This window comes from Fulmarus glacialis, unplaced genomic scaffold (assembly GCF_000690835.1).
Source record: "Fulmarus glacialis isolate BGI_N327 unplaced genomic scaffold, ASM69083v1 scaffold7904, whole genome shotgun sequence".
Taxonomy (NCBI): Eukaryota; Metazoa; Chordata; class Aves; order Procellariiformes; family Procellariidae; genus Fulmarus; species Fulmarus glacialis.
Window position 1 is genome coordinate 23 of NW_009208619.1, and position 25,807 is coordinate 25,829.

General features: G+C 48.0%; 2 protein-coding genes across 2 annotated transcripts; both read right to left on the bottom strand.

The window, feature by feature from the left end:
* Positions 1-1,228: 1,228 nt before the first annotated feature.
* On the bottom strand, positions 1,229-19,218 carry PTPN22 (protein tyrosine phosphatase, non-receptor type 22 (lymphoid)). The gene is made up of 21 exons (XM_009576546.1): positions 19,081-19,218; positions 15,057-15,165; positions 14,160-14,236; positions 13,125-13,220; positions 12,660-12,698; positions 12,246-12,317; positions 12,092-12,151; positions 11,506-11,648; positions 10,924-10,990; positions 9,986-10,063; positions 9,350-9,442; positions 7,875-7,951; positions 6,268-7,028; positions 5,182-5,292; positions 4,909-5,039; positions 4,339-4,366; positions 3,856-3,936; positions 3,459-3,565; positions 2,770-2,800; positions 1,949-2,026; positions 1,229-1,293 (listed from the first exon to the last, which is right to left on the bottom strand). The coding sequence occupies exons 1-21, from the start codon at positions 19,165-19,167 to the stop codon at positions 1,229-1,231; spliced, it is 2,391 nt and encodes a 796-aa protein (XP_009574841.1). The 5' UTR covers positions 19,168-19,218.
* A 2,122-nt stretch (positions 19,219-21,340) lies between these two features.
* On the bottom strand, positions 21,341-25,005 carry BCL2L15 (BCL2-like 15). The gene is made up of 4 exons (XM_009576548.1): positions 24,900-25,005; positions 22,858-23,000; positions 21,886-22,101; positions 21,341-21,358 (listed from the first exon to the last, which is right to left on the bottom strand). The coding sequence occupies exons 1-4, from the start codon at positions 25,003-25,005 to the stop codon at positions 21,341-21,343; spliced, it is 483 nt and encodes a 160-aa protein (XP_009574843.1).
* Positions 25,006-25,807: the final 802 nt, after the last annotated feature.

The window sequence follows — 25,807 nt, forward strand, 5'->3', positions numbered from 1 at the left end:
CGCCGCGCGAAGGCGTCGGGGCGCTCCTCCAGCCTCGCAGTCGCTTACGTCCAGACTGCTTCACTGACTGATGGCGGTGGCCTTGGTACAACACAGAAATGTTGGCAACAGGAATATAAACTGGGTCTTTTGTTGGTTTCTGCTGTTGAGAAAACGGGTGACTTCGGTGAAAAATAAGGCAGGCTTCTTCTGCACTGTATTAGCCATTGCTCTGGCAAAAGTAGCTTTAAACCAGCGTGAGTTCTCTATTGCAGTAGTGGTCAGTAGATTCCTCTTGACCAAATTCCCCAAATCCCACTTTGTTTTTCTCTCTCTGCAGGAAAATAATCATATAAAGCAGTTTTCAACATCTTTATCCCTCCCCACTGAGGATATAAATAGCAGTGGAATCTGGTGAGGAATCTGTCTAGAAATCTCGTCTTCCGAGATATCCATCTGAAATTTTGTGCTGGAGAGTCACAAATCCTTAAAAACAGCATTGCTTTAAAAATACAATGATATTTTGCTTGCTGTGATGGTGTGTTGTTTTGGGTTTTTTTTCAGATAGCGAGGGCAGTTGGGTCAGATAATTCTGCAGTCTTACACTAGTTTCTATGTGATCGATCAGCATCTTAGTCTTATTGACCAAAAATCTAGACAAATTTTCTGATTCATTCAGATGAAAAAAAAATTAAAGAAGAATTATTTCTAAAATCTGAGATGCTAATTCTCTTTTAGTTCAAGTAATGTAAACATTTAAGGAAGTCCAGGTCTTTGATTACGGTAGACCTACACATGTGAGTGAAGTTACCCAGATGCTGTGTCTGCACGATCCAGAGTCTTGTTCTGCTTTGGTCCACTCCGTTGGCCTTCTGTATCATTCAACAGTCTTCGCTGGATCCTATCACCAGTTTACACTGCTTTGCTTCAGAAAGCTCAAATGCATCCTTTTGAAGTGAATATGTTCCAAAACACAACAAAAATGTATCCCTCCCTAGGATAAAATACCTATTCCCGGGTTTAGTTTCCATCCTGTTGTAAATTAACTGAAAGTGCCTAGCTGCTGACACTTCTATATTCTTCTTTACTTCAAAACTTTAGTTGATGAAGAATGTGCAAGTAGTGCCTGAGCTGCAAATATCATGCAACAGCTTTTGATGTATGTATTTTGATGGGAACCTTATTGGGATGAGCACTCAAGGCATATTAGGACTTCACAAATCTGCAACGCCAAATCTGTAAAACATATCTAAATATTCCATGCTGGTGGTGGATTTCTTGGTCCTTTAGGTTTTGAAAATCGATTTGCAAAGCCTAGGAAGAAATTATTTTTTTTAATGCAACAAATTCTGTATGTTATAGATGTTGATTATGTAATTCCTTAAGATAATATGGTACTTGAAAATACTTGCAATTTCAGTTCTTTCCGAAACTTTAAGATACGGTAGACTTAAAGCAACATCCTGTAGTTGTAAGTCAACTGGTGCTAAAACAGTCTGTCAATGTGTCTATCTGACAAATACTGTCCTTATAGCACGAATATCAAGATAACAATTTTATGCCTAAGCTAATAAATGACTACTCTCTAGTAGAAGAATTTAAAATGGAAAACATGGTATTTCTCCTCTGCCATAGTACACAACATAAGGCAGCAGCGCAGTGGCAATGCTATGGCTTTGTCGTCGTCTTCCGCTGTCTCTGTTGCCAGATAAAGGCTTTCAGATACAGGAAAGCCAAATACACGCTTCAGACTCTTCACACACTGAGAAACATTTGTCAGAGTAGGTTTCAGGGTTTGTGTTTTGCATCCTTACCTGTTCTTTAAACAATTCGTGAATAAAGTTGTAAATGTGTAAAAAATAAGCATTATTTGTATGTTTGTAATTTGTTAGCATTCAGTCTGGTATGTGCATTTAGACTTTCAAAAAACAGGTACTTCCTACACCAAAACACAAAGAGAAAAACATACCAAAGTTAAGGAAAGACCTCGAATGGTTTGATGGGGCAGATTCTGATGGTTTTGTCAGTGAAGATGGACTACAGATGCCTAGAAATAAAAAGTTAGACTGAAGCAGTTAGTTACTATGGTAATTCCCTGAAGACTAGACTCGGACACGCCCACGGGAAAACACGTACTGCCGCACGCACGATAACACCAGGCACGGATGCTACTTCAGCACAAGACAAAGTAATACTTTCCACACTAGCAGAGCTTGAATGCCACGCAGTTATAACGACATTATTTGCTCATAGCAGGGAGCGAGTGTACTACTGCAGCGCAACCCACTCAGAAAATGTTTGCTCAGAAGTGCTTTAAGCCGTTTTTAGCAGTCCTATTTTCAAGAGAAGTATTTTAATTTTAGATCAAAGAGAACTTAATGACGAACTCCTTGTTTATGCTCCAAATAGACTGGGCAGAATCCAGGATGGGGCTTGCATTCCCCACTGCACCCCTATCCCCCATTTTTAGAGTATTTGTCCCACAATACTGGTTTGAATGACCTGAAGAATTTGGTAATTTGAGTACACTGGAGCTGTCCCCAAGGTACCCAAAGGGCATTATAAGGGCACCACAGCATCCTTATGGTACTCCTAAAACAACTATTGCTATCCAGATGAGATGGTACTGAGCTAGCCAGCGCAGCTCTGTATGTCCTGCTCCAAAGTAGGCAGACAAGCAGGGCATTTCACATTTGACAAGTTCAGGTTCTTGAAAATTCAGTCCCACATATTTTTTTATATATTTGCTTAAAGCCATCAGGAAGATGCACATTAGCCTGAAAGACTTACTCTTTCTCACATTTTTCAATATTTTCAAGCTCTGTAGGGAAAAAAAGAAAAAGAAGGCTTGTTGGAGGAAAAAAATGTAGCAAGCAGTAGATCAGCTACTGTGATAAAGGGAATTCACTGATAAGTATGCGTGTATCATATCTCATAGAAAGTATCGTGCCTACCGGCTGAGACTGAAATGCAGACTTCTGCCGTTCACTTTTTCTGTCTATTTTCTAGCCAGCCCAAATGCCTTCAGTTTGTGTTACCCTTGCTGTTTTCCTCAACTGCTTTTCTGCTTAACCCTAACATCCCGAAGGACAATTGCTCATGAGGCTAATTAACTAGGGCCACAACAAGAGGAGACTGGTAATGAGCAGGGTCTGTCCCACACGGAAATTCAGACTCCACTCGAGCAACTTTTTCCAAGAGGAACTGGCACTTCAGGTGGATGGAGTGCTGAGGCATAACCATGTGCACGGGTATGGCTGTGTTGCTCTGTTCCTAGTGCGGACAGTGGGTTTGTTTGCAGTTCTACAACAGCATATTTTTTATTAGTCTTGTCTCCTTGCCCGAAATACGAGTGGTCTCAAAGCAGGCAATTTTCGCAAGGTTAACAGTGAGAAAGTAGCAATAGCTGTAGCTAGAACGATCTCTTCTTCTCACCCCGTGCATTTTCAATAGCTTTTGTTTTGTTTTGTTGCTTTTACCTTGCTTCTCCTGAAGCATTTCGTAGGCTCTTTTGATGGTGTTTCGGACACATTGTTCTCCAAGCCCGGAGCATTCATTGTAGAATTTCTTGCAGCAGGCTGCAGACCTGAGAGCATACATCAGAACATTTTCAGTGGTCATTCATGAATCCTCCTGCTTTTTTCTAAGTGCTTTATTGTTGCTTTTCATTTCCACTAATGCAGCAGTTCTAGAAATTTCCAGCAGGTCCCCTAGTTGCGTTTACTTTCTTTATATCTGCTGAACTCTCCTGCAGTTAAGTCCTGAAGCACTACCATTGGCAAGGCTTTGAACAAGTGGGCCACAATCTCCTCAGCTATCCTTTAGGTGTAAGTATAAAATCTCAGTTACATGGCAAGAAAAGAACTCATCACTTACTTGCTGCATCAGCAAGAACAAATGACTCTGGGGTTCTTTCAGGAAGCGGGGGAGGAGAGTTAGAGCAATCCCAGGTTGCCTCTAAGAAAGCAAGGATAAAAGAGTTGGTTACCTAGCTTTAAATATAGATCTATCTCTCCGTTCACTGAGAGGTCCACAGCACTCTAATCGGCATGTCTCAAAGGAAACACACAACATGCAGCAAAAGATGTGACAACGCTCAGCCTGAGGAGGCTGCAAGGGACATCGTCATGTTCGGGGTGAGGCAAGAGCTGATTAGGAAATATAAAACTACCAGCTCATTTGGTTGCAGAACTGCCTAGTTCTGTTGAGAACTATTTAGTTGCAGAACTATCTAGCAACACAAAATTTCCATTGGACTGAGCACAGATCCTAAAGACATTTACTAAATATGGTAAAGCAGCTTCAGTAAAAAGCAGACCTTATTTCCAAAGATAATTTATCCCAGCATTAAACTTATACCTGTTTGTAGGCTCCGAAGCTTCACACTCTGGAAACAAAAGACAAGGAAGGTATTTCAAATTCCCGCAACCAAATGTTGTTCTCTTGCACACAAGCAAGCCAGAGAAGACAAAGAAATTATGTTACGTGCAAACACCCTCCCCCACACACCTCCATGCTCATGTAATGGAAAATAGACTTACGCCTTATTGTTTCACTTTACAAAGTTATAGTTCAACTGTAGGATGATCAAGAGATGCCTAAATTTTGTTCAGCTCCTGCCTGTTCCACAGGGCGGTGTGAACCTCAGCAGACCACTTAACTCCCTGTCTTCATTATCCTTCTCTAAAACAGGGACAGTATTTTTACTACCTTGTATGGGATTTAGGACCCCCAAAAATAATGTTTGGAGTAAAGTAGATGTTGATATGGAGGAGCCTGACTGAGACCACATCTTCCTCCCAGTCCTGAACCCTGAAATAATTCATGGAAAGTACACAGTGCCAAAACTAGGGTCTTTCTCACAGAAGGAAACATGATAAGGAAATTGGCATAGTGATAGTGCTGGAGAAGAGATAAAAAGCCACTTACCTTCCATGGTCTCAGTCTCACTGAGTCATTAAACATCTCTGAGTGAGACTCACCACTCCACTCCAAAGAGGTTCCAATATCTGTATTTCTGGCTGGAAGCTGAAAATCAGAAGTGGCCAGAGGAAATTGTCCTAGAAACAATTGAACACAAGAGAGGTCATTTCTCATCCCAGACAGCCAGAGCAAAGGCACTGCTGGGTGCTACGATACTACACAGACATGGGAAGAGCCCTCAGAGCACTTCTCAGCCCCTGGTTTGTTAAATGCACTTACCAGATTCACTGGCCACAATAAAGGACTCGGGGGTTCGCTCGGGCAGGGGCGGAGGATCATCATCATCTGCCTGTGGCAGGGTGGCTAATTGGGGAGACATGGACACGTTACCTGCATGGCACGACACAGCAGAACTACAGACCTTTGCAGAGACTCTGAGAGCTGACTGCTCTTGCCCAGCCGCGCACCAGAGATGATGGTTAAACACCTCTTACTGCAGTTAAAAATCCAAATAGTCCTGAGCACCGATTCACCTGCCGCTAGCTGTGTGGCCCCAAGGGCACAATTCCAGCAGCGTCGGCAGCAGAATTCCCATTGCACAGGGGTAAATGATAAGTGCACCCCCAGCACACAGACAAGCTCACAGCTGGTGGTACCATTGCTGCTGGGCTTGTGCTGCAACTCCCATAGCTTTCCGAGAGTCTCTAGCATCTAGATAATGAGCACAGTTTTGTGACACTGAAGCCTGAAGGGCCTGAGCAGGACAAAGCTGAGCAAATGCCAAAGCTGCAGACAACGGGAAATGTCCGACTGGGCCAGGACTGACCAGATCAAGGAATAATTCTACCTTCTTCATACGGCAGGTGATGGTTTTGAGGCAACAGATCTGGGCAAAACACTAAGGTTGAAGTCCTGGCTCAGTCTCAGTGGGATGTCAGTGTCCCCCAGCACGACACTCTGCAGAAAGGAGTGGTTTTTGACCTGGAAACTAGATCCTCAGAGAAAACCATTTCTGGGAGCTTTCTGAATGCTTCTGGGAGCACCCTGTTTCAAGAATTGGTCAGCACCAACCCCTGCCATCCTGTGAAAGCTGTACCGAGGTGACACAGTAGTTCAGAGCAGCTGTGTAATGCCAAATCCAAAATCATGCTGTTCTAAAAATATTATTTTTATTGGAAAAATTTAAGGCAGGATGAAACGAGTGCGAGGATGAAACCAGTTGCTCCCTCAGCTTCCGCGGGAACGCAGTCCTGAGGAGCAGCTACAGCCCTGCCTGGACACCAAAAGACAGCGCTTGCCATTCCCTCCAGCACACCGAAATGCAGAGGGACCAAGCCCAGCTTGTCGCAGTGCTGCACCACTTACTCAGGGAGGATGTCCTCTCGTCGTTCAGCAGCGCAGCGTGGTGGGACACAGGCCTGGGTGGTGGAGAGCTGGCCACGGCTGGCTGCTGCTGGGCGCTCACAGCGCAAGAAGGGAGAAGTGCATCCTGCCCCTCCGCAAAGCACTCAGTAAACACCGGGGACACGGGGTCATCTGGAGAGAGTGAAGAGAAGTAGGGGTCTTCTGCTGAGCAGAAGCAAGGGTGAGGACATTGCCCATGGTTCCTGTGGCCTGGGGGGCCGTCCACATGTCGGCTGCAGTGGTTCAGCTCAATGGGGGAAAATCCGTCCTGCTTCTTCACCTGAAAGCTTGAGTAACAGGCGTTTGGCAACTGTGAACTCAAAACAGGCTGTGCACCCCCTCCATCCCATTCCCAGCCTTCTCCCCGCTGCGCCAGCACAAAAGGGGTCGATGCAGTCCGTGTCAGAGGTGCTCTGCCACGAGGCCATCTCCTGCCTGCTCCCTTCGGGTCCAGGTTCAGAAGCGGCTGCTCAGGAGAAACGCTGCTGAACTCCAAACTGCGGTGTTTCTGGAGAGCGTCCCCCGTGCCCCACTTCCCAGCGGCAGCTGCCTTCCTGCAGCTGATGAAGTTCAAAGTGCCAAAGGAGAAGGCCTGTCTGATGGGAGGGACCCCGCCTCCAGAGCTGTTGTGTACTCCCGTGGCAGACAACGATGTCAGGGATGCTTCGCTTTGTACCACCGGAGGAAGACGTTGATGCACATCCTGTTCCTCTTGCTCTGAGCTGCAATAAAGCACTGTGATGTGAAGTCAAAGCCATCTAGTACACAGAAATCTCTGATAGCCTACTAACAAGGCCCCACAGCATCGCTCCTAAGAGCAGATCCATCCCCCAGGAACGCAGAGCCCGGTTCAGCCTCAAGTTAGGAGCACAGAGAAGCACTGTGCTTGGTGCCCCATTTGAGCACCATTAAATGGTGAACAGAGGAGGCCCCTTCACACGGGTAAACTACACCCTCAGTGCAGACTATACCCAAAAGCAAAATTATTTACAGAAAGCAGACACTGCAAACCAAAACATGCCCACAGAAAGATCCCGCCACCCTCTGAAGCTGCCCATGTCGGGAAGATAGCCTCCTCGGGCTTGCTGCTCCTGCAGCAAGAGGCGCTGGAGCGGCACGTGCAGACGAGAGATGGGACCAGTCGGGGGGCACGCTGCGGGTGCACAGCTCTGGGCAGAGCGCCGAGATGAACCAGCACGGGGGTGTCTCCATGTGCGTGAGCCTTTTTTCATAGTGCCCTGTGACGTGTTTCCAGTTCGTATGTGAAACACCATGTAAGCACAACATGAAACAGACCCCAGGGCAGAGAGGGCGACAGATAATGGCATGCAGGGAAGAGGCCGAGACTCACTCTCAGAAACACATCAGTGAGAAGAGCAGGAATTATGTTAGGAACAAACGTGAGAGGCAAAGAGGGACTCAAGGGAGGCTGCAGATCCTGCTGACAACTGAGATGCAACATTCAAACAGACCTGTGTCACAAAGCACGCATAAAAAAATGCATCTTCCTGAAATCGTATGGGTGACTGGAAACACTAACCCAGGGGACACTTGTGCTATGGACTTACCAGGTTAGTAATCTCAGAGAATAAATATCTTCCACTGGAGTCAGAAGTGGCTTGGCTACAGGATGCCTTGTTTGTACCTAGTGAAAGAAAAGATTATAAAACAAGAGAGTGAGGAGGAATAATGCAAAGAACACAAACGTGCTATTTGAGGAGTTGGAATTTGTGCCAACTGCTTTTAATTATTAATGCAGTTTGGGAGTGACAAACACCAATTGAAAACACAACTTGGAGCTGAAAACTGAGGACTGATCCTCCTGAACAGCAATTCCTTCCAAAAAGGTCGGCACCTTTTTGAAATGAGAGTACAGTGAGCCACACACCCATCCAGCTGTTCCAAACACCTGCAAAGCAGCCTGTGCAGACAACTCTGCCTTCAGGACCCCACGCGGGCATTCAGCCTGGTTTCATTTGTGACACTTCAGCACATGACCATCCCCCATGCTTTGCAAAGTGCTTTCAGAGGGCAGCGAGGTTTAGGTGGGCGAGAGGTTTGGCCAGGAGCTACAAAACCACATCCGGACTTGGAACGGTTTTCTGCATTTTGTGTCAACCTAGTCTTGCATCTCCTTTGCTTACAGTCCACAACACATAGAAAGAGGGTCTTTCCAGTTCTTTTCTTACTCAGGTCTGGCTTGGAACATCCTGCAAATCCTATGGCAAAACTGAGGCACGAGTCCCATCGCAGGATCCTGTTCCCAATTCTTTAGACAAAAGCTTCTGACAAAATAAGCTAACTGCAATCTTTCAGTCTTTACCTAAGAGTAGCAATTCATTTACTTCAGCCAGATTGCAAACAGCTACACAGGCAAGGTAAGGTTCATGCCAGCAGTCACAGAAGAACAGCAAGAACAAAGAAGAGCGTAACCATGGATGTTTTGGATGTTCCTGTTTATATGCAACTTCGAACCAAGACCACATTGTTTTTCGTCAGAGGTGTATCAGTCTTGAAAGACTTTGACATGTTTTTCACAACATTTTAGCCTAGTCTCTCCTACAGACAGGGTGTAACGCTAATTACCTCACTAGAATACCACCATGTTGCAGACTAACACTTTTAGCCATACCACCTTGTGCACCCAAGCTTCCCAACCTAGACTGAAAGTCATTCTGTTGCTTGCCAGCACTCCATGAAGACAAGTTTCACTGGCACAGCCACATGGAAATCAGCCGTTATTGTAGAAAGTTGGTGCTTTTCTATTCATGCATTACATTAAACAATTATAAAAGTATATAGAAAATGGTTTTGAGACCGAAGAAAATTTAGCTCTCGCTTGGGGCCAAATCCTGTGATAAGCACTGCACGTTCAGGGAAACAGCTGGATTCTGAAAAGAGGCTCTGTTTGGGCATAAAGGGTAGCAGAAAACTCGGCAATTCATTCCAGGTCTGCAGGGGAGACCTCTGCGGTAGGAATCTAGGTTACAGCTGGCATGCCCAAGGCTGCAAGAGGCAGTGTGTTTATCCTGGGGACTTTTACCTGTGAAGCAGCAGAATCTTCCTGGGCATCGAGTGCTTTAATCTGCCTTTTGAAGAGCTCAATCACCGCATCATAAACCAGCTCATACTGCTCCTGCGTTCCAGACAAATAAAACAGACATGAGAGCCAGCACCTGCAGTACTTGTAAATGGTCACCTGTTACCCACCTCAGGCATCAGCCCCTGAGAGAAGCTGCCACTTTCCGGTCCATTGGCAGGGTAAATTCTCAGAAGAGGGAGAAACCACAGCTTTCAAAGGGTTCACACTGAAGCGTTTGGGGTTTTTTTGGGTGCACAAACAATGCTGTTCTGGATTGAGCTTCCTCTTCAGTCTATCTCAGCTGAGAAGAGTTCCCACCTTATTTCCTGGACAGTCCCTTGTTTCACAGCGTAAGCGTTCGGTAAGTCAGACTGCAAGCACTAAGCTATTCCAGCCGTCTACAAGGAAATGGTCAGCTACCAAATTCATTTCTGCAAAAGCATTCTTCTGTTCAGAAAAGGGACCTTACAGAACATCTACAGGCCCCAGTTCCCAGCAGCACAACCGCTCTGTGTTTCCTTACTGCGAACCCTCCTGAGGAAAAGCTGAGGCCCCAGTATGGAGAGTATACCAGTTGGCGAAAGTTCCCGAACGTACCTTGGTCTGCACTATGGAAGGCCTTTGCGTGCGCATTTCCTGGATCAAACTAAAAATACTGAAGTTCTCTGGAACGATCTTGCAAAAAAGAGAAAAGACGAAAAATTACAGACAAGTCTAATTCCAAGCAGCTTCCAAGTCGTGATGCAGTTTAGAGCAGTACAAAATACAGGCCTGCTGTTGCAAGAATTTTTAACAAAGGACCTGCTTAAAGTGCCGTTTTTGATTATGAACCAGCTTGCCTCCTCCCTCCTGTCTTGCGCTCCACAGAAAATACCCTTTTTATAACAGCATTGATAACAGCTGTGAATAGCACGAGGGGCAAGACACCGATTTCCCAGATCAGTGGGTCCAGGGTTGTTGCGGTACAGAAAGCAGCCACTCCTCAGAGTCCCAGAAACCTGCTGCAAGGCCAGGGATTACTTCACTGTTAAAACATAAATTTTTGTTGAAGAGTCAGAGTGAAGCAAGGTGTTAGTTTGGAAACCCTGGATTTCTGATGCTTAAGTGCGGAGAGACAAATATAAGCAGTAAACTTGTATTGAAGACTGAATGCCGGCGCAGAGCCAAGCTCTGAAAATCCTGCCAGAGGGAGCAACGGGAGGGAGGATTCTGCCCCATCGGTATGAGCATCGGGAGCTATTCGCATCGGGATGGGGAGAGGAGCAATGGCAACGGGCAGTGCATGGATGATGCAGAGCCTAAAGAGGGAGAAGCAGCACAAACTGGAAATGGGGTATCAGCAGTTTGGCCACCGCCGTTCTCCAGTCAGGCTGCGGGGAGTTCCCCTTCATGGCTGTCATCTGAAATACATCTGCATGCAGTCAGAAGGGGTTGGAAGGGAGACTAAGGGGAGAGAGAAGGCGAGGGAGGGACAGAGAGACGCAGTGGTTCTGCACGCAGGCGCCGTTCGAAGACGCAGACGGGCTGACACTCACTCCGTCCTTCAGCAGCTTCTGGGTGTAGTCGATTGCACAGATGACTCCTGTTCTCCCGCAGCCAGCACTGCAACGACAGTCACAGCAGGGTTGCTAGCAGAGGTCAGAGGATGGGCACGCTGTATTTTCTGACAAGGATATTTGAAAAAGATCCACAGCCTCCTGTGACCCTCCCGTCCCACATCGCGGAGGGTGGAGACCCACACGATGGCCCTGCTGCTCCTGCTGCAGCTTCACCCGCCCCACGTAAGGCTCCACCTGCCCACAGCTCTGCTGCAGGCTAGAAGGCACATCTCATGCTCCTGCGAACAGTTCTCAGCCCTCCTGTGGCCACCAGCCCGCATGTGGACATGCCCAGTGTTGGTGGTCTCTTAACTACCCATGCTGTCGCTGGCCTGCTGCTGTCTCCTTGCCTGCACCCGGCCATGCTAGCTGTCCTCAGAGGACACCTTTGCCTTAGGACTCCCTACGAGAGGATCTCGGCTGCAGGCTTGCGCCGGCTGCCACCCACCCTGCGGCCGCTCAGGAAGCGAGAATGCGGGGGGCCGGGAGCCCTTCCCCACCAGTGACCGGCTCACCCACCTGCAGTGGATGCAGATGGGGACGCTGTCATCTGGCTGGTAGCAGCGAATCTCGCTGATGAGCTCCAGGATGGGGTCAATAGATGGGGGGATGTCGTGGTCTGGCCAGTTTTTATAGTGGAACTGGTGGACGGTGCGGATTTCCTGCAAGAGAAGAGCGCTGGCAGGGGCCGGGGCCGGTCCTGTGGCACTGAAGAGATGCTGCAGAAGCTCCCGTGGGTGCAGACTGGGACATCGGCACGGCAAGGGGAAGCTGGCGTGCTGCAGATGCCTCCAGTTCCCTTCTGCATCGGTAGGCAAAGGTTAGAGGTGCAGTTTGCAGCTGTTCTTGCTACAAAAGATGCATTCCATTTTATGACATTCTTGATGTTACCGGTTGGCCTCACTTACCCAGGGTCTGATTTGCCACAACTGACAAACAGCTTCAGAAATTGAGGTTTGAGTTAATTTTTTACTTCTTCGTACTGTCAAATCTAAAATAGCAGGCTGAGCAGCATAAAAATTTCTGCACAAAGTGTGCCATATTTTAATATTTGTATAATAAAGCTAGCCAAGATGCGTCTCCTGCCTTGACCTTTCCTGCTTACCTCGTTCAGGGTCACCTTTAAAGTCCTAATCACGTACTCATTTTTCTTTTCTTCTGCTTCCTGCAGAACAAGAAGTTAGAGTCACATTCTCTGCGGATGACACGAGTTTCCAGTGCACGTGATGTGACGTGGTGCTCGCGGCAGCTGTACTCACACAGGCGACGGAGAAGGGACCCCAGCGCAGGGGAGAGCCGCCCACCTCTGCCCAGTACCGCTCACATTTCTTCTGTTGCGAGAATCAGGACATGTTTGGTTACTCACCACCGGCCCACCCGCACTGTCTCCTTTCCCACTCTGCCAGACAAAACTCGTGCTGGGAGGAGGCCCGGCTCCTGCTGCTGGCCAGCCCCAGCCTCCCCTTCCCTGGAGCCATCATTGCTGGGTTTTCCCTTCCAAAGAGGCTAGCCACACTACTGGAAATGGTTTAAGAATCTGCAGCTGGAGACTCAGGAAACAGCTCGTATCAAACAGAAACTTGCTGTCACTAGTAAGTTCTAATAAAAATCTGCATCTCTCCACCCTGCCCTGGCACTGTCATGGCAGACGCTATCTCTGACACGTTACTCACCTTTCCCATTTCAAACTCCATACAAGCCATGACCACAATCTGCAGAAAGAAAGTTCATTAGAAAAGTCTGCACACAAGTTTCTTATCCAGGCAGCAAAATCAAACTTATCACTTGCGGGTACTTATGAGCAATGAGCAAGTTCCGTGGGCTGCCTTCCCCAGAGTCCCAGCCTGCATGGCAAAGCAAACACCTTTGCATGGCAAAGCAAACTCAGGACGTCATCCACAGCCCAGGTGTGAGGACCCTTCCCACTCAGAGCCCCAATGCAGAGACAGCCACGAGCAGACTCCTGTCTCAGCACGAGTGTGGAGGAGGCTCAGGGGAAGGATGCGGGGCACACACAACATCTGGAGTAAGACCCTGACACTCCCACTGTCTGCTTAGTCAAAAAGGACTTCTGGCTGGCTGTATGGACTACTTTTCTTTTTTAAAAAAAAAGAAGGGCATATAAATCTGCACCTTACCAGGACTTCATACTCCCAAATCATCCTCCAAAAGTCAATGACAGTAGTGGGGAGAGGACCCTGCGTTGCAATGTATGCTCTTGGCCCATAGACGCCCTAAAACAGCGTTCAGATCAGACATGGAGACATATTTGCACAGTTCACTAGCAGAAGTAAAGTCATCCCTCTTTCTGAATCTTACTTTCATTCCATGAGCCCATTAAGGACTTAGAAGGGCTTTTGTATAGTTAAAATTTAGGCACCTAAATTAAATTAAGCAACCAGAAACCAATGGTGTGCAAACCTCCCAAAGGAAGACCCAAGCCAGGGAGCTGGGCTTGAGGTGAGATCTGCTCCCAGAGACCACCAGTTCTTGCAGTGCATTTGGGAGCTTGGGGGTGATGTTGCAACAGCTGATCCAGCTCTCCAGTGTGCAGCTTGGCACATCTGCGGCTGTTGGCCAAAGAACGAATTATGATCCCCTTGTGAAGGTCTGTTCTTCTGCAGACGGGTTACACAGAGCCCTCAGTCACTACGGTGGAGAACGAAGGAAACCTATTTATCTATCAGAGAAGGGTCCTGACAGGAGAGTCACATGGAGCTGCTGATGGAGAGCAAGCCCGTGTTGACCTGCCCTGTTGCTCGCCGCTGCAGTGGGTCTGAGCTGTGCTGCAGTGCAAGGCTTCCTGCCCGTGCACTGGTTTCAGACAAGGCGATTCTGGCCACAGGCAATTTTGCACCACTGTCACCCACCAAAGGCAGTAACACTGATGAGGAAGTCAGGCCTGTGAGCCACAAACTGTTCCACGGCCCGCCCCAACATGTCCCTTGCCCTGTAGCCTGGTGCCTCTGTGCTTCAAGGGGTGTTTTTGAAGGGCTCAGTGATTGTACACATCTTTACTTCGATTATCCTTGAGCACAGCCCAGAAACTACTGCATAGTCCTTTCACTCACCACAGCCTCAGGACCTGCTCCTCCTGGCACAACTCAACCAGGCAGCACTAACAGCTGCTACAAACACCTTTGCATGGCAAAACACCATGAAAGAAGCAATACCTTGATGAAGTTGGCATTGATGTAATGAGAATCTTCATCTGATATGATCAGGGACAACTCCACTCTGCTGTGGTCAACTGCAGGCACAAAAGCAGAAGAAGCAGTAGTTACTGTTTGTCTTTCATGGTGGTTGAGCTCCTCAGACCGCAGCACAAGGTGCCTTGGAGGAGCACATGCATCAGAGAGCTCATCCCAGAGCAGATGAGCGGCTGTGCAAGCAGCTAATGCTTTCTCCTGCACCTACCGAGAGCCCTGCGCAGAATTGCTATTGCCTACACACAGGCAGCAGACAGGCAGCTCTCTTTCAGGGTGGTGGTGAGGGCTTAGGCAAGAGCTGCAGATGCTGCCACTACCCCAGTGCAATGCCGGTCTCCTCCTCTGACCATGGAGCAAGCTAATCACCCTGCACTCTGTCTTACAGGCTCAAATGAGGTCTGTGGGTTTAGATTTTTTTTTTTTCCAAGCTAGAATGGATGAAAGGGACAGTCTGCTCTGATCCTAGGACAGACTCTTCTTTGGAGACTACTGCACCAAGCCAGGACAAGCCACAACAGTTTTTAGCTGTAGTCTGCTTTGTACGTCATGGAGACATCTTTGTCCAAAGCCATTCTCTACAAGGCCTTAGAAAACAAGTGGTTGCAATGCTACCCAGAAAGCTTGCACGGACAATTATTAGAGGATGTGTTTCCTACTGAATAAAGTTCTTCTGTCTGTAGAAAATACGTGCCAAAGTCTTCCAGAGCCTGCACCACAACAGTCAAAGGTAAAGTCTTAAATCTGAACAACAGAATTCAAGGCCAACTGGCAGCCAGTGATATGCTCACATGTAAGCAACTGTGCCAGCAGATACTGGAGGAAGAGCTAGCCGAATAGGAACATTTGCCACTTGCAACCTACAGGGTAAGATGTCCTTGTATCTGTTCTTCTTGATGTTTTCTGGTTGCTCAGATGCTGTTGTAGGGTAGATTTTATCCGATCTGTACTTTGTTGACTGCCTTTTCAGCTTCTGTGATAAAAGAATGGAACAAATTACAGCAGATGTGCTACATACAACACACTACTAGAGAGTATGTGTGAAGGTCTCTAGGGGTCAGGTTCACTACCACAAAGCAAGGTCGCACCATTAATTGTTTCCTGAGTGGCTTTTCTCAAGGCACTCAGAGCAAGAATAGAGATAGAAGCCACCTGAGAGCCCCAGCACAGACTTCTGAAGAACGGAAAGTGTGTGCCGAGGCAGTGCCCACACAAGGCTCAGGCACGTAGGCTTCTGAAGTGAAATGATGCATTTGTACAGCAGATAAAGCATCACCCTCACAAATCAGTGAGGCACAGGGGAATCATTCTCAGTATAAATGGCACCCAGATAAGAGGAGTAACAATGTTCAACCACCTTTAACAAATGATATCAGAAAAGCCAGATAAATCAATTATTTTTCTCACTTTGGTAAAGATGCTCCGATCTGTAGCTGCAAACAGCAATGCTCAAGCCACTAAAGGAACCAAGCAATCAGAGCAAAGTAGCTACATGCACTGATGAAAGAGAAAGGAGAAGGAGTCCTAGGATAGAGCCTTAGGGGTATGAATCTCTCGTCTCTTTCATTTCCAGGATAAAGCTGCAGCACTCCTAGAGAGTTCAAGCATCTTTTTCATGCCAAAGCATAGAATTTTATTTCACTGCCATCAGCTTCTAAATAACACACACTGTTCATTACCATCAACTTTGAAAGCACCATTCTTGCTGTATTTTTTCTTTCATAATTTTTTGTCTACCTAACCACTTTTCTTGCCGCCAAGGGGTGCTTTGGATTTGAAACAAAAGGCCATTTCTCTGATCAGTGTCTCTACAGTTTGACACTTGGAAGGGTAAGGCTCCCTTTCCCACCATACTGGAGCCACACCTTCACAGCCCTTCTCCTGGACATCACTGCTGGGGACACGGGAGAACCCTCAGTATCATGTGCCTTTATGAAAGAAAGGTGTGCAGGGGTGAAAAGCAAAGGGAAGGGACCACGGGCACACCTGAGCTGCAAGGTGAGAGGGTTCCTCATGGCTCCTGCACACCTCACGGTGACCCGCCTGAGCTGCTAACAGGAGGTGGGAACAGTGGCTCAGCCGCTCGCGGCACGGGGAAAAACAGCCCGCCGGTCTCGGGTCGCCCAACCGAAATAGCACCGTGGTCAAAGGGGTTAGCGCTGAGGAGGCGGCAGGCCCTCCTGCCGGTACCAGCAGAGCCGTCCCCGGCGTGCTCGAGGGCTCGGAGGCTGCAGCTCTGGCATGACAGCACATGAGCAGGAATCGCGGGAGTCCTGACGGTTTAAGGGCCCTGATTTTTGGGTGCTCACCATAAATCGCTTCAAGAGTCAGCTCACCAGTGACCTTCCCATGGGAGCTCATAAGCATCTGCATTTCAGCTCTCCCAAAAGCTCTCATCCAGTTTTGAGAATCCCGTCCCCTGTCCTTCCTTGCTGCAGACCCGACGTATTAGCAGCTGCGGGAGAGCTGCAAAACTCCCCTTGACTCCAGCCTGCTCTAGACGAGCACCTGCGAGGACACGACACCCTTCAGGGCCTGCAGGCATTAAGCCACAGAGTGATGATATTTGCCAAAAGGCCACATCAGGAGCTGGAGGGCTTTGTAGCTCGTACGTATTTGATCAAGCCAAGCAGCCCCTTAGCAATACCACAGATAAAAGGTATATACAGCAACGTGTATCTAATCTCCACAGTATTTCTGTGCACAGATATTCAGATTCAGATCCAAGTCAGAGTTGCTGGGTTTTAACATTAAACTGCAATTTTTAAACCCAAAATTCTGCTGCTCTCCAGCCACAATACCACAGGAGTCGCATCTCACTGACCTGGATGGAATCAGTCAGGAAGAAGGTACAGGAGGCCCAGGACAGTCCATGTGTCCAGTCTCTATTAATCAAGAACATGGGGGCAAGCACAGTGTGATAGAAGTGGTGGGAGCAGGATGGTTTTTGTAGACTACACATCCCTGTAACCTCCTGAGCTCTTCTGGTGTTGGTCGCATCCTCCCCCTGCCTCCTTCCAATGCAACCCCAACTTCCAGGGTAAGCTTTCATGGAAAGGGCATCACTGAGTACTGAAGCCAGTCTTTGCATAGCTGAGGCTCTGAATCACCTGACTTTTCTGTCCCTGCATAAACTGACATAAAACTGCTTGGGAAATGGCTACATATGAGAAAGCAAGCAAGAGCAGTAAGGATCGAACTCGTGCTGTGAGACTGCACAAACAGAAAAAGGGGACTCAAACAAAAACCCTGTCATTTACAGTAACACCACCACAATTGGCATGTACAAATGCTTGATCACACAAAGAGAGACATTAGGATGGAGAAATAGCATTGAACATCTCTACCAAGTTTGAAAATGCAAGCCATCACAATTGCCTATTAAGGCTTCTGCACTTGCAAAAGCGGCCAACAACTCAGGCCATCCTGGGAAGATCTCTTCCCAATACAAGAGGAAACACAGCCCTGACCACTTCTACCTGCCATTTTGGTCAGAAAATTAACTGTACATTTGGCTGCTAGAATTAGCACATGCACTGAGGCTCCACAGCGCTTCTGCCTTGCACAGCACGGTACAACACCAGCACAGCAGCGAGAGGAGGAAATTCAGCAGCCTGTGACAGCACTTTGTTCCATGGAACAACAGGCTGTCACTGCAGGCTCAGATTAATCATTTCCCTCCAACCGAGGCACCTGGAAACCAAGCACTAAGCTTTTCCCAAGTGTTTGAAGTGCCAGTCTTCACTGGTATGACAAAGCAGGGCTGGATCTCCTGGGGACCCCTGTGTCTTCCGCAGAGACCACTGCCTGAGGCAACCCTTATCCAGAAGGGTAACTCGGGGCCAGAGGTTATTCTGGTGTTTGAGACATCTCAGATCTTACAGATGTACCAGTTTTACCCTTCCTTATGTCTGCTAAAGTTGGGCAATGCCTTTGCTTCTCAGAGCAGCCCAGACAGCCTGCCAGAACAACCTTCCTCTAGCTGATAGATCAGTAGCCATCACCAGCCATCAGCTTTAACTGTGAGACAGTGGATTGCCATCTAAGACTCACCCCTGCCACCCAAACAAATAAAAAGATGTCAGAGAGCTCACAGATCGGGGCACTGTGCAGATCTCAACCAGCTAGAGACTGCAGAATGCTGGGGAAGGCAAGAGCCATCAGCATTTTTTGCTAGTTTTGCCTTTAGAGAACAAGAAATTAATTTCCAGGAGGGGCCAGAAGCATTGCTGGACGTAGAGCACATGCACTCATTGCGAATGGATGCACGAGCCTTTCCACATAACCCAGCACAGCGCTGGAGGCTGGAGAAATGGCCCATCCAGCTGCTCAGATCACCGTCTTCTCATGCCTCAGCCAAGGTGCCCGGTGTCGATGAGAGGTGGAACAGTCTCGGGTCCACAGGGCATTTATCTGAACACCCGCTCCCTGCTCTGCAGTGGTACAGGGGCAGGATGGGGGCTTTCTATTGAAATGAAAAAAGGAAAAGCTATGTCAAGTAGCAACCGCAGATCCCTGACAGGAACACGTGTATCGCAGATATAACAGATTGCAATGGTAAGAAGGGGCAGTAGCTCCATATTCCTCACTATACCCCCAGTTGTATTACCAGGCAAAGTGAAACTGCGTCTTGACAAGTGCATTTGCAAAGTAGAAAACAGGAAGCACTTGGGTAATTATTTAAAAAGCAGTTTTACTTTGAATGCAAACTATGAAATTATTCTTCTGTCTTTTCATTCCTTTTACCCCAGTTAACTCCTGCATCTCTTTCAGCTGTAAAATTCATAGACAATCTTATTGTTACATGCAAATCACATCCCTGTTTGAGGAGAAGTGACTGAGCGGTTCTCCTTTAAAATCAACTGAAACATGCCTTAAGTGAACTTACCAAAAACTCGTCTACGAACTCTTCTCGGTTGAGCTTTTTGCCTTGGACCCTTTCCAGGTTTTGCAGCAGAATCTCCCTTTGGTCCATGTTGCCGGAGACGGAGCGCGACTGGCCTGCCGCACCTGGGAATGGACATGTCAAGTGCGTGCCGCAGCGGAAGGCAGCAGCCTGGAGAGCACTCGCGGCAGGCTGTGGTTTACTGACTTCATCACAAGTCTTGAAGGAAATTAGTACGTAACAGATATCGTGGTCAAATAAAACAAACACACGACCTGGGGCCCTAGCGCCTCCTTTTAAAACCACACGCACTTCGCGTGCGCCACACAGCAAGGGCAGGCACGCTGAGCTGGGCAGCAGCCTCGTGGCAGGAGCAGAGCCAGGCGCTGGCCGCAGCGTGCTGCCAGCGTGTCCCCCGTGCGCCGTGCCACGACGGTGGTCGCGTGTTGCAGACCAGAGCCGAGCACCCCAGCATCTGCCTTCCTTAAGCACCATGTCCAGCAGTCACCAGCAGCACGGCCCTGCCGGGCCATGGTCCAGCAGCTGAGCAAGCGTGCCCACGGTGGCCGCGCTTCCCTGCCAGGCGGCCGGGGGGAAGGCTTCCGACTCGGAATATGCTGTGGCTAGAATAGTCCCTAAAACAGCATGCAAAATCCATGGTTCCCCTTCACACTTACAACTTACCTTGTTTTCCACATTAACTGCAAAATATTTTGAAAGAAAACTTCAGGCAGATGCTGAGCACCCGAGCCTGGCTTGCACATGTTATTCCCCTGAACTGCAGAACTGCTTTTTAACAGAGAAAACCTATCGACATGCTTCAGGTCAACTCTTCCGGCCACAATTCCCCACGTCTGGTAGCTTGGGCGAGGAGACAGGGTCAAATCTGACTCCAGTAGACTACAGAAATCCAATTAATTATGCCAGCCTAATTCACCTCACTCACTCTTAGTAACAAAGGTACTCTAAAAAACCCAAAGGACAAAGTGGAGGTCATTCTGAAGTGGCAAGGAGATGCAGAGAGCAAAGTTCTTGAAGGCCATCCATTTTTTCTACTTGCAGAAGTGGGGAAAACTAAACTAAAAACCACGCCCCAAAATACAAAAAAAAAAGGGAGTCACAACCTTGATCCTTCCAATATCTTACATTTTGCACAAAGACTTCAGACTGGTTGTACCAAGCCTGTTTTTCTTTCTGATTGTAACTATAGTCATTAAATGTATTCCCCTTCTGTGTTTTCTCGCAGGTCAGGTAGAGAATAGCTACAAGATTTCTGTATCCAGCTGCTAAAAGGCAAAGGACTGCTGATCACGCTGAAAAAGCCATCACTCTTAGTTTAAAATAATGTCAAATTTTAATTTTGAAAAAATAAGCCTTTGAATCACCTGAGAGGAACGGAGAGATCTTTAGAATAACTAATGGAAACCTGTTTTAAAACAAATGTTCACCTAACGAATCTTTATTAATTAAATTAACACTGCAGCACTAAGCACTAACCTAGTGTCCTGGTTTTGGCTGGGATAGAGTTAAATTTCTTCCTAGTGCTGTGTCTTGGATTTGGTATGAGAAGAATGTTGGTAACACACTGATGTTTTAGTTGTTGCTAAGTACCCTGCTAGTCAAGGACTTTTCAGCTTCCCATGCTCTGCCAAGCGCACAAGACCTGGGAGGGAGCATAGCCAGGACAGCTGGCCCAAGTGACCAACGGGGTATTCCATACCATAATGACATCATGGTCAGTATATAAATAGGAGGCGTGGTCCAGGAAGTAGCGATCGTTTTTCAGGTATCAGTCGTCGGGTGGTGAGCAATTGCATTGTGCATCACTCATTTTGTATATTCTATTATTATTATCATCATTTTCCCTTCCTTTTCTGTTCTATTAAACTGTCTTTATCTCAATCCATGCATTTTACTTTTCTTTTTTCCAATTCTCTCCCCAGTCCCACTGTGGGCAGGGGGGAAGTGAGCAAGTGGCTGTGTGGTGTTTGGCTGCCTGCCAGGTTAAACCACAACACTTAGAAACCTTGAATAAGAGCAAAGCCCACTTTTATGGCTAAATTGAAGAGAAACACAAGAACAAATGAATAACAACAAATGCTTATTAACTTTTGGTTTTAGTGATATTTTAGAATGTCTTTTACACGTTGCTTATCTGTAGAGTTCTGCGTGCAGTCTCCTGAAGAAATACAACAGCATTTCTCCCAGTTAAATCAATGAAAAGCCCAGTTTCACTTTCTGGAAAGTAGTATAGGCTTTTCTCTCAATTGTCCAAGTTCTCCTGAAAACAAACAAAAAACAGCCATGTGTAAGTGTTTTAGAGAAAGAATTCAAGGCAGGTTTAAAGGAACCAAAAGGAAGAGAAGGACACGGGATGGATGGATGGGTGACCGTCCTCCCACTGTGACCCTCTCCTGGACCGATTTCATCCCTTCCGCCAGTAAAACGCACCAAGCCGGGTCTGTAAAGTTGCGTGAGCAGGACAGCGCTTTTTGTATGACCCATCCTTCATTATTTTGATTCTCATCTAAGGGAGCAAGCTCAGCTCCCAAGATACCGAGATAAGGAATTAAACCCTGAGACAGAGAAGCAGATGGAAAGTTTGATGCTGGCTTCAGTAAGGTTTCACCGAGGTGTTTAGCAAAGCCGTGCTCCCACAGCTATACCCTGAGGTAGCTGGTGCACGTGTCTGGGGGGATGCGCTGGGCATCAGTGACGAGCCGAGTGAGGCAGGTGGGAGAGGTGAGAGACGCAAAGGAAGAGCCATAAACGCCCAGGCAAACATCACCGTCACCTTTACATCCTTACCCATCCGCCGCAGGCCTCAATGTAGCTTCTCACTTGAGAATTCCCATTAATCACATTTATGAGTTGGTTGGGATGCACCATAGCTAGGCCTTTCTTAGCAACATGCACTAGCAATTTCACAGAAACAGAGAGAAAAGCTGTCTCGTAGACCAGCTCGGGGTTCTGGTTACTCCAGCTCCTGATGAGAGAGTCCACGGCAGCCCCAAACTTCTCCATCTGCAAGCATCGAGAGGGCAGTTTGAGCTGCTTTTTAAATGACAGTGTGATAAGTAACTCTTGGCTCAAAATCCAACATTCAGTTAAATTCCTGCATTTGCTGCTTCTACCCACGACTAGAGCAGGTGACCCCACAGCTTCCTGGTGACACCCATACAGGTGGGACACTCAAGGCAGGGCTCTCCTTTACTGCGGCTTGTACAAACTGCAGCAGCAGGCCTGGGGAGGACAGCTGGTAGTCTGACCAGAGCTGCAACGAACCTGAAGCTAGAGCTGCCTGCAGCGCTGGCACCGGCAGCGTGCTGGCACGCGAGCTCTGGCCGCAGGGCAGATCACTGGCAGCAGCTGGAGCACCCGCTCTGCCCCTCTCACCGCAGTCTTCCTCCTTTCCCCCTCTACACACCAGCTGCCCCCACCAGCTCCGGACTGCAGAGCATCTCCTGCAACGACAGGCCGGCCCAGGCAGCTCCAGGGCTTTTCGGGTGATAAAAAGCAGCTCCTCTGGAAGAGAGGAGGAGAAAAGGCAGCTTCCACAGTGCCTTGTCCGGCTTCTGTCCTGGTGGCTCGCATGCCGCCCGCGACACAAAATGGAGGGAGGCTGCGGGGTATCGCGCCCCTTCCCCTCCGACCCCCCTGACCCCTGCAGCATAAGCGGTGCTGCTCCCTGGGCTTTTGCTGTTATCCGACAGAAGGTGACACAAGGCCGTCCTACAGACAAGGAGCTGGCCAGGCCAGGCAGGACAAGGCGTGCTTTACCTTTCCCTTGAGCACTTCAGCAAGAGCCTCTGAGGAAACCCTTTCGAAATCCATGTTGCACTGGTCCCCCATCCGCCGCAGGCGACTGGCAACCACGACCGGGTCAAAGGGGATTGGAGGCTCTCCCTCAGGCTTCACAGGCTCTAGAGCAGAGAGCAGGGAGAGGCGTTCCAGCATAACGCGTTAATGGCGGAGAAAGAGAACACGTGCTGACAGCCCAGCCTCTTTAGCTGGCTACTGCGTCCAAAATGCTGCCTTCAATGGGCACCACAGTAGTTACTGGCCTCAAACACTCAGGGGGGTTAACGCAGGGTAGTCCTCTGACAAGACACATTGGGAAATGTAGAACCAAAGTCCCTAAGAAATATCATACAGCCATTCAAGTATTCATTGATTTACAGGGACCAAGGGGCTCTGTACCAAGGGTTTGTCCAGGTCTCTCTCCTCCCACCTCAGTTGCTTCATGCCCAGGTCTCCGTTCATCCCCACTCCTGTTTCTCCTAGGACATCCCTAAGGCCTCTCTTTTACCCCTCCGGGTTCCGGCAGTTCCTTCCTCCCAGGCTGCCAGAAGCAAGCAAGGAAAGTCAGAGGACTTGGAAAACATCTCATCTCTCTCTTCTGACTGCAGTGACACAGCAGCATCAATGGCAAAGTTCTGCTGGCATTCCCCCAGCATTTTGAGGCTGCAGATCATTGCGTGCAGTCTTCGGAGAATTTAGATATTATACTCAGGGTCTCTTCTGAACAAGTGCAAACTGCAACATTTCAAAGTCTCATAGTGACCCAAATTTGGGAAGGTTTTCACAAAAGAGCAAAAGGCATACGTAACAAATTTCAAGTATATAAAACCATTAGAACTTCTCAGTTAAACTACTTAAAGGGGCAGGGGTGAAGAGTGTGCCTCAGTTAAAGCATTTTTCCCTTAAAGCATCCTGAGGGGAAAAAAAAACCAACAACAAAGTATTATTTATTTTTTCTGAATATGACCAAAACAAGGTTCAGCCAGAAGGTGTTACCCGACACCAAAAGTTTCAGCAAAACCATTTCCACGTTTGGCAAAGTCATAAGGAACCAAAAGCAGGATCTTTCGACATAAAGCTGTGGGCAACTTGATCTGGAGGCATCGCTTCCTGATCCAACCCCCCTCCCTCGTCCAGCCACTAATTCCAGCCGCTAATTCCAGCTGAGCTCGCCTCATTCAGGTGCCAGCACTCGGCACCTGCAGCCCTGGGCAGAAGCCTGCATCTCCTGGGGGTCTGGGGCAGTTCCCAGTGCTCAGGCCAGCAGGGGCAGAGGCACAAGCGTCTAATCCAGGAAAGGGAAACGAGCAATGCGCTAACGGAGACTTTTTCTTTAGGCAAAACGACAAACTTCCATGAAGCTTTTGAGAAATGGACTTTGCTTGCTATCTGGTGTCAGCAAGATCCCAGTGTCTCTTAGGATATTTTAACTGGTTTGCTGCCGAGAAAATAATGGGAAGAGCGATATGAATACAGGTGAAATTCTGGTTTCTTGCAGCATTGCCCAGCAAACCAAAGTAGCCCAAATGATATTAGGAGCTTTGTGAAGCAAAGACCACATTCTGTCTTACATGCTAAAGTGACTGATTTTATCCAATAAGCTATATGAGCTTTCTTTTTGATAATGACAGTTAAAACTTGTCCCACCCTGTTGGTTTGGTGCAAGTTACTCCGGACCTGCGGACCCGTGCAGGGCAGAGCAGCCGGCGGCACCTCCTCTGCCGGCACTGCCTGCAACTAGCACCCGCAGCCCCAGGGAGTGGAAAGCAGGGTGGCCGTCCTTCACACCCCCATTGCCCAACCCTGCCAAGGCAGACTGCAGCTGTGGGCTGCTCAGGATTCAGACAACTTTACCTTGCTATAGCTTTTCTCCCAAAACAGAGATAGCTTGGAAGCCATCACAAGCCTGCATTTTAGGAAACCCAACAACCCCAAGCTACAGCTTCCTTCGTGTTCAGTCAAAACGCTCCTCTGTCATCTGCAGCAAACAAACCATTTTTTCCCTCCCGCACAGGCCCTACCTTCCGAGTCTGTCTCCAGGCTCCGGCAGTCAGTCCCTTCTTCACCTAGGAGGTCAGAGAACAAGGCTTCCACAACGCACTTTGTCTGCTCCTCGAAGGTGGCCATTTCAGCGTGTCTCCCCACTGCGGAGCAGGCAGGAACACCACCGCAGCTGCTCTTCTTTGCAGGTGAGCTTTGCCGCCGGATTTTGGCTTCCTTTTCCCAGAACTGCACAGGTTGTTCCTTCGGGGAATAGTATGACCCCAGACTCCGCCCTGAGACAGCACGACATGCCAGTATTTGCTCTCTTAACAGTCGTCATTCAAGCTATGGGTGTGGTTTAGTTTCAAAATAAGTCATTTCTCTTAAGATCAACTGAAATAAATATCTACAAGTTATCGAAGACTACTGACCTGTTCATTCATCAGGAAAGGTGTCTGAATAAAGGCTAGAAGCTCCAAGTCCCATCCCAGACAAAGACTAGACTCGGTCTAGCCACAGCGGAGTAAATGATAGCTTGCCAACAAGCTATCAACTATTTTTTTTCTGAAAACTGCATAATGCCAATGCTCCAATGCAGCTCTCCATAAGAACAGAGATACAACATATGCATAAAGACACTGGAAACTGTTAACAGGAGCCCTGCTACAGCTGACTTACCTACCTTTGAATTCACCCATAGGTAGCTCTCCTGTTATAGTAATTTGGCATATGAGACTGAAATAAATTGTTGCACAACTGCTCCTTAAAGCCTTGCTTCAAGGAAGTTGAGAGAGAAAAGCCCTGTCTGACCTAGAGGCTGGACTGCAGTTCTCTCCGGACCCACAGCAGTGATTGCATGACTCCATCCCGCAGACTTCAGAGTTGAACGAACAAGTACTCCAGAAAACAGCCGGGAATGATTCACATTTTTATTAGGAAAATCAGC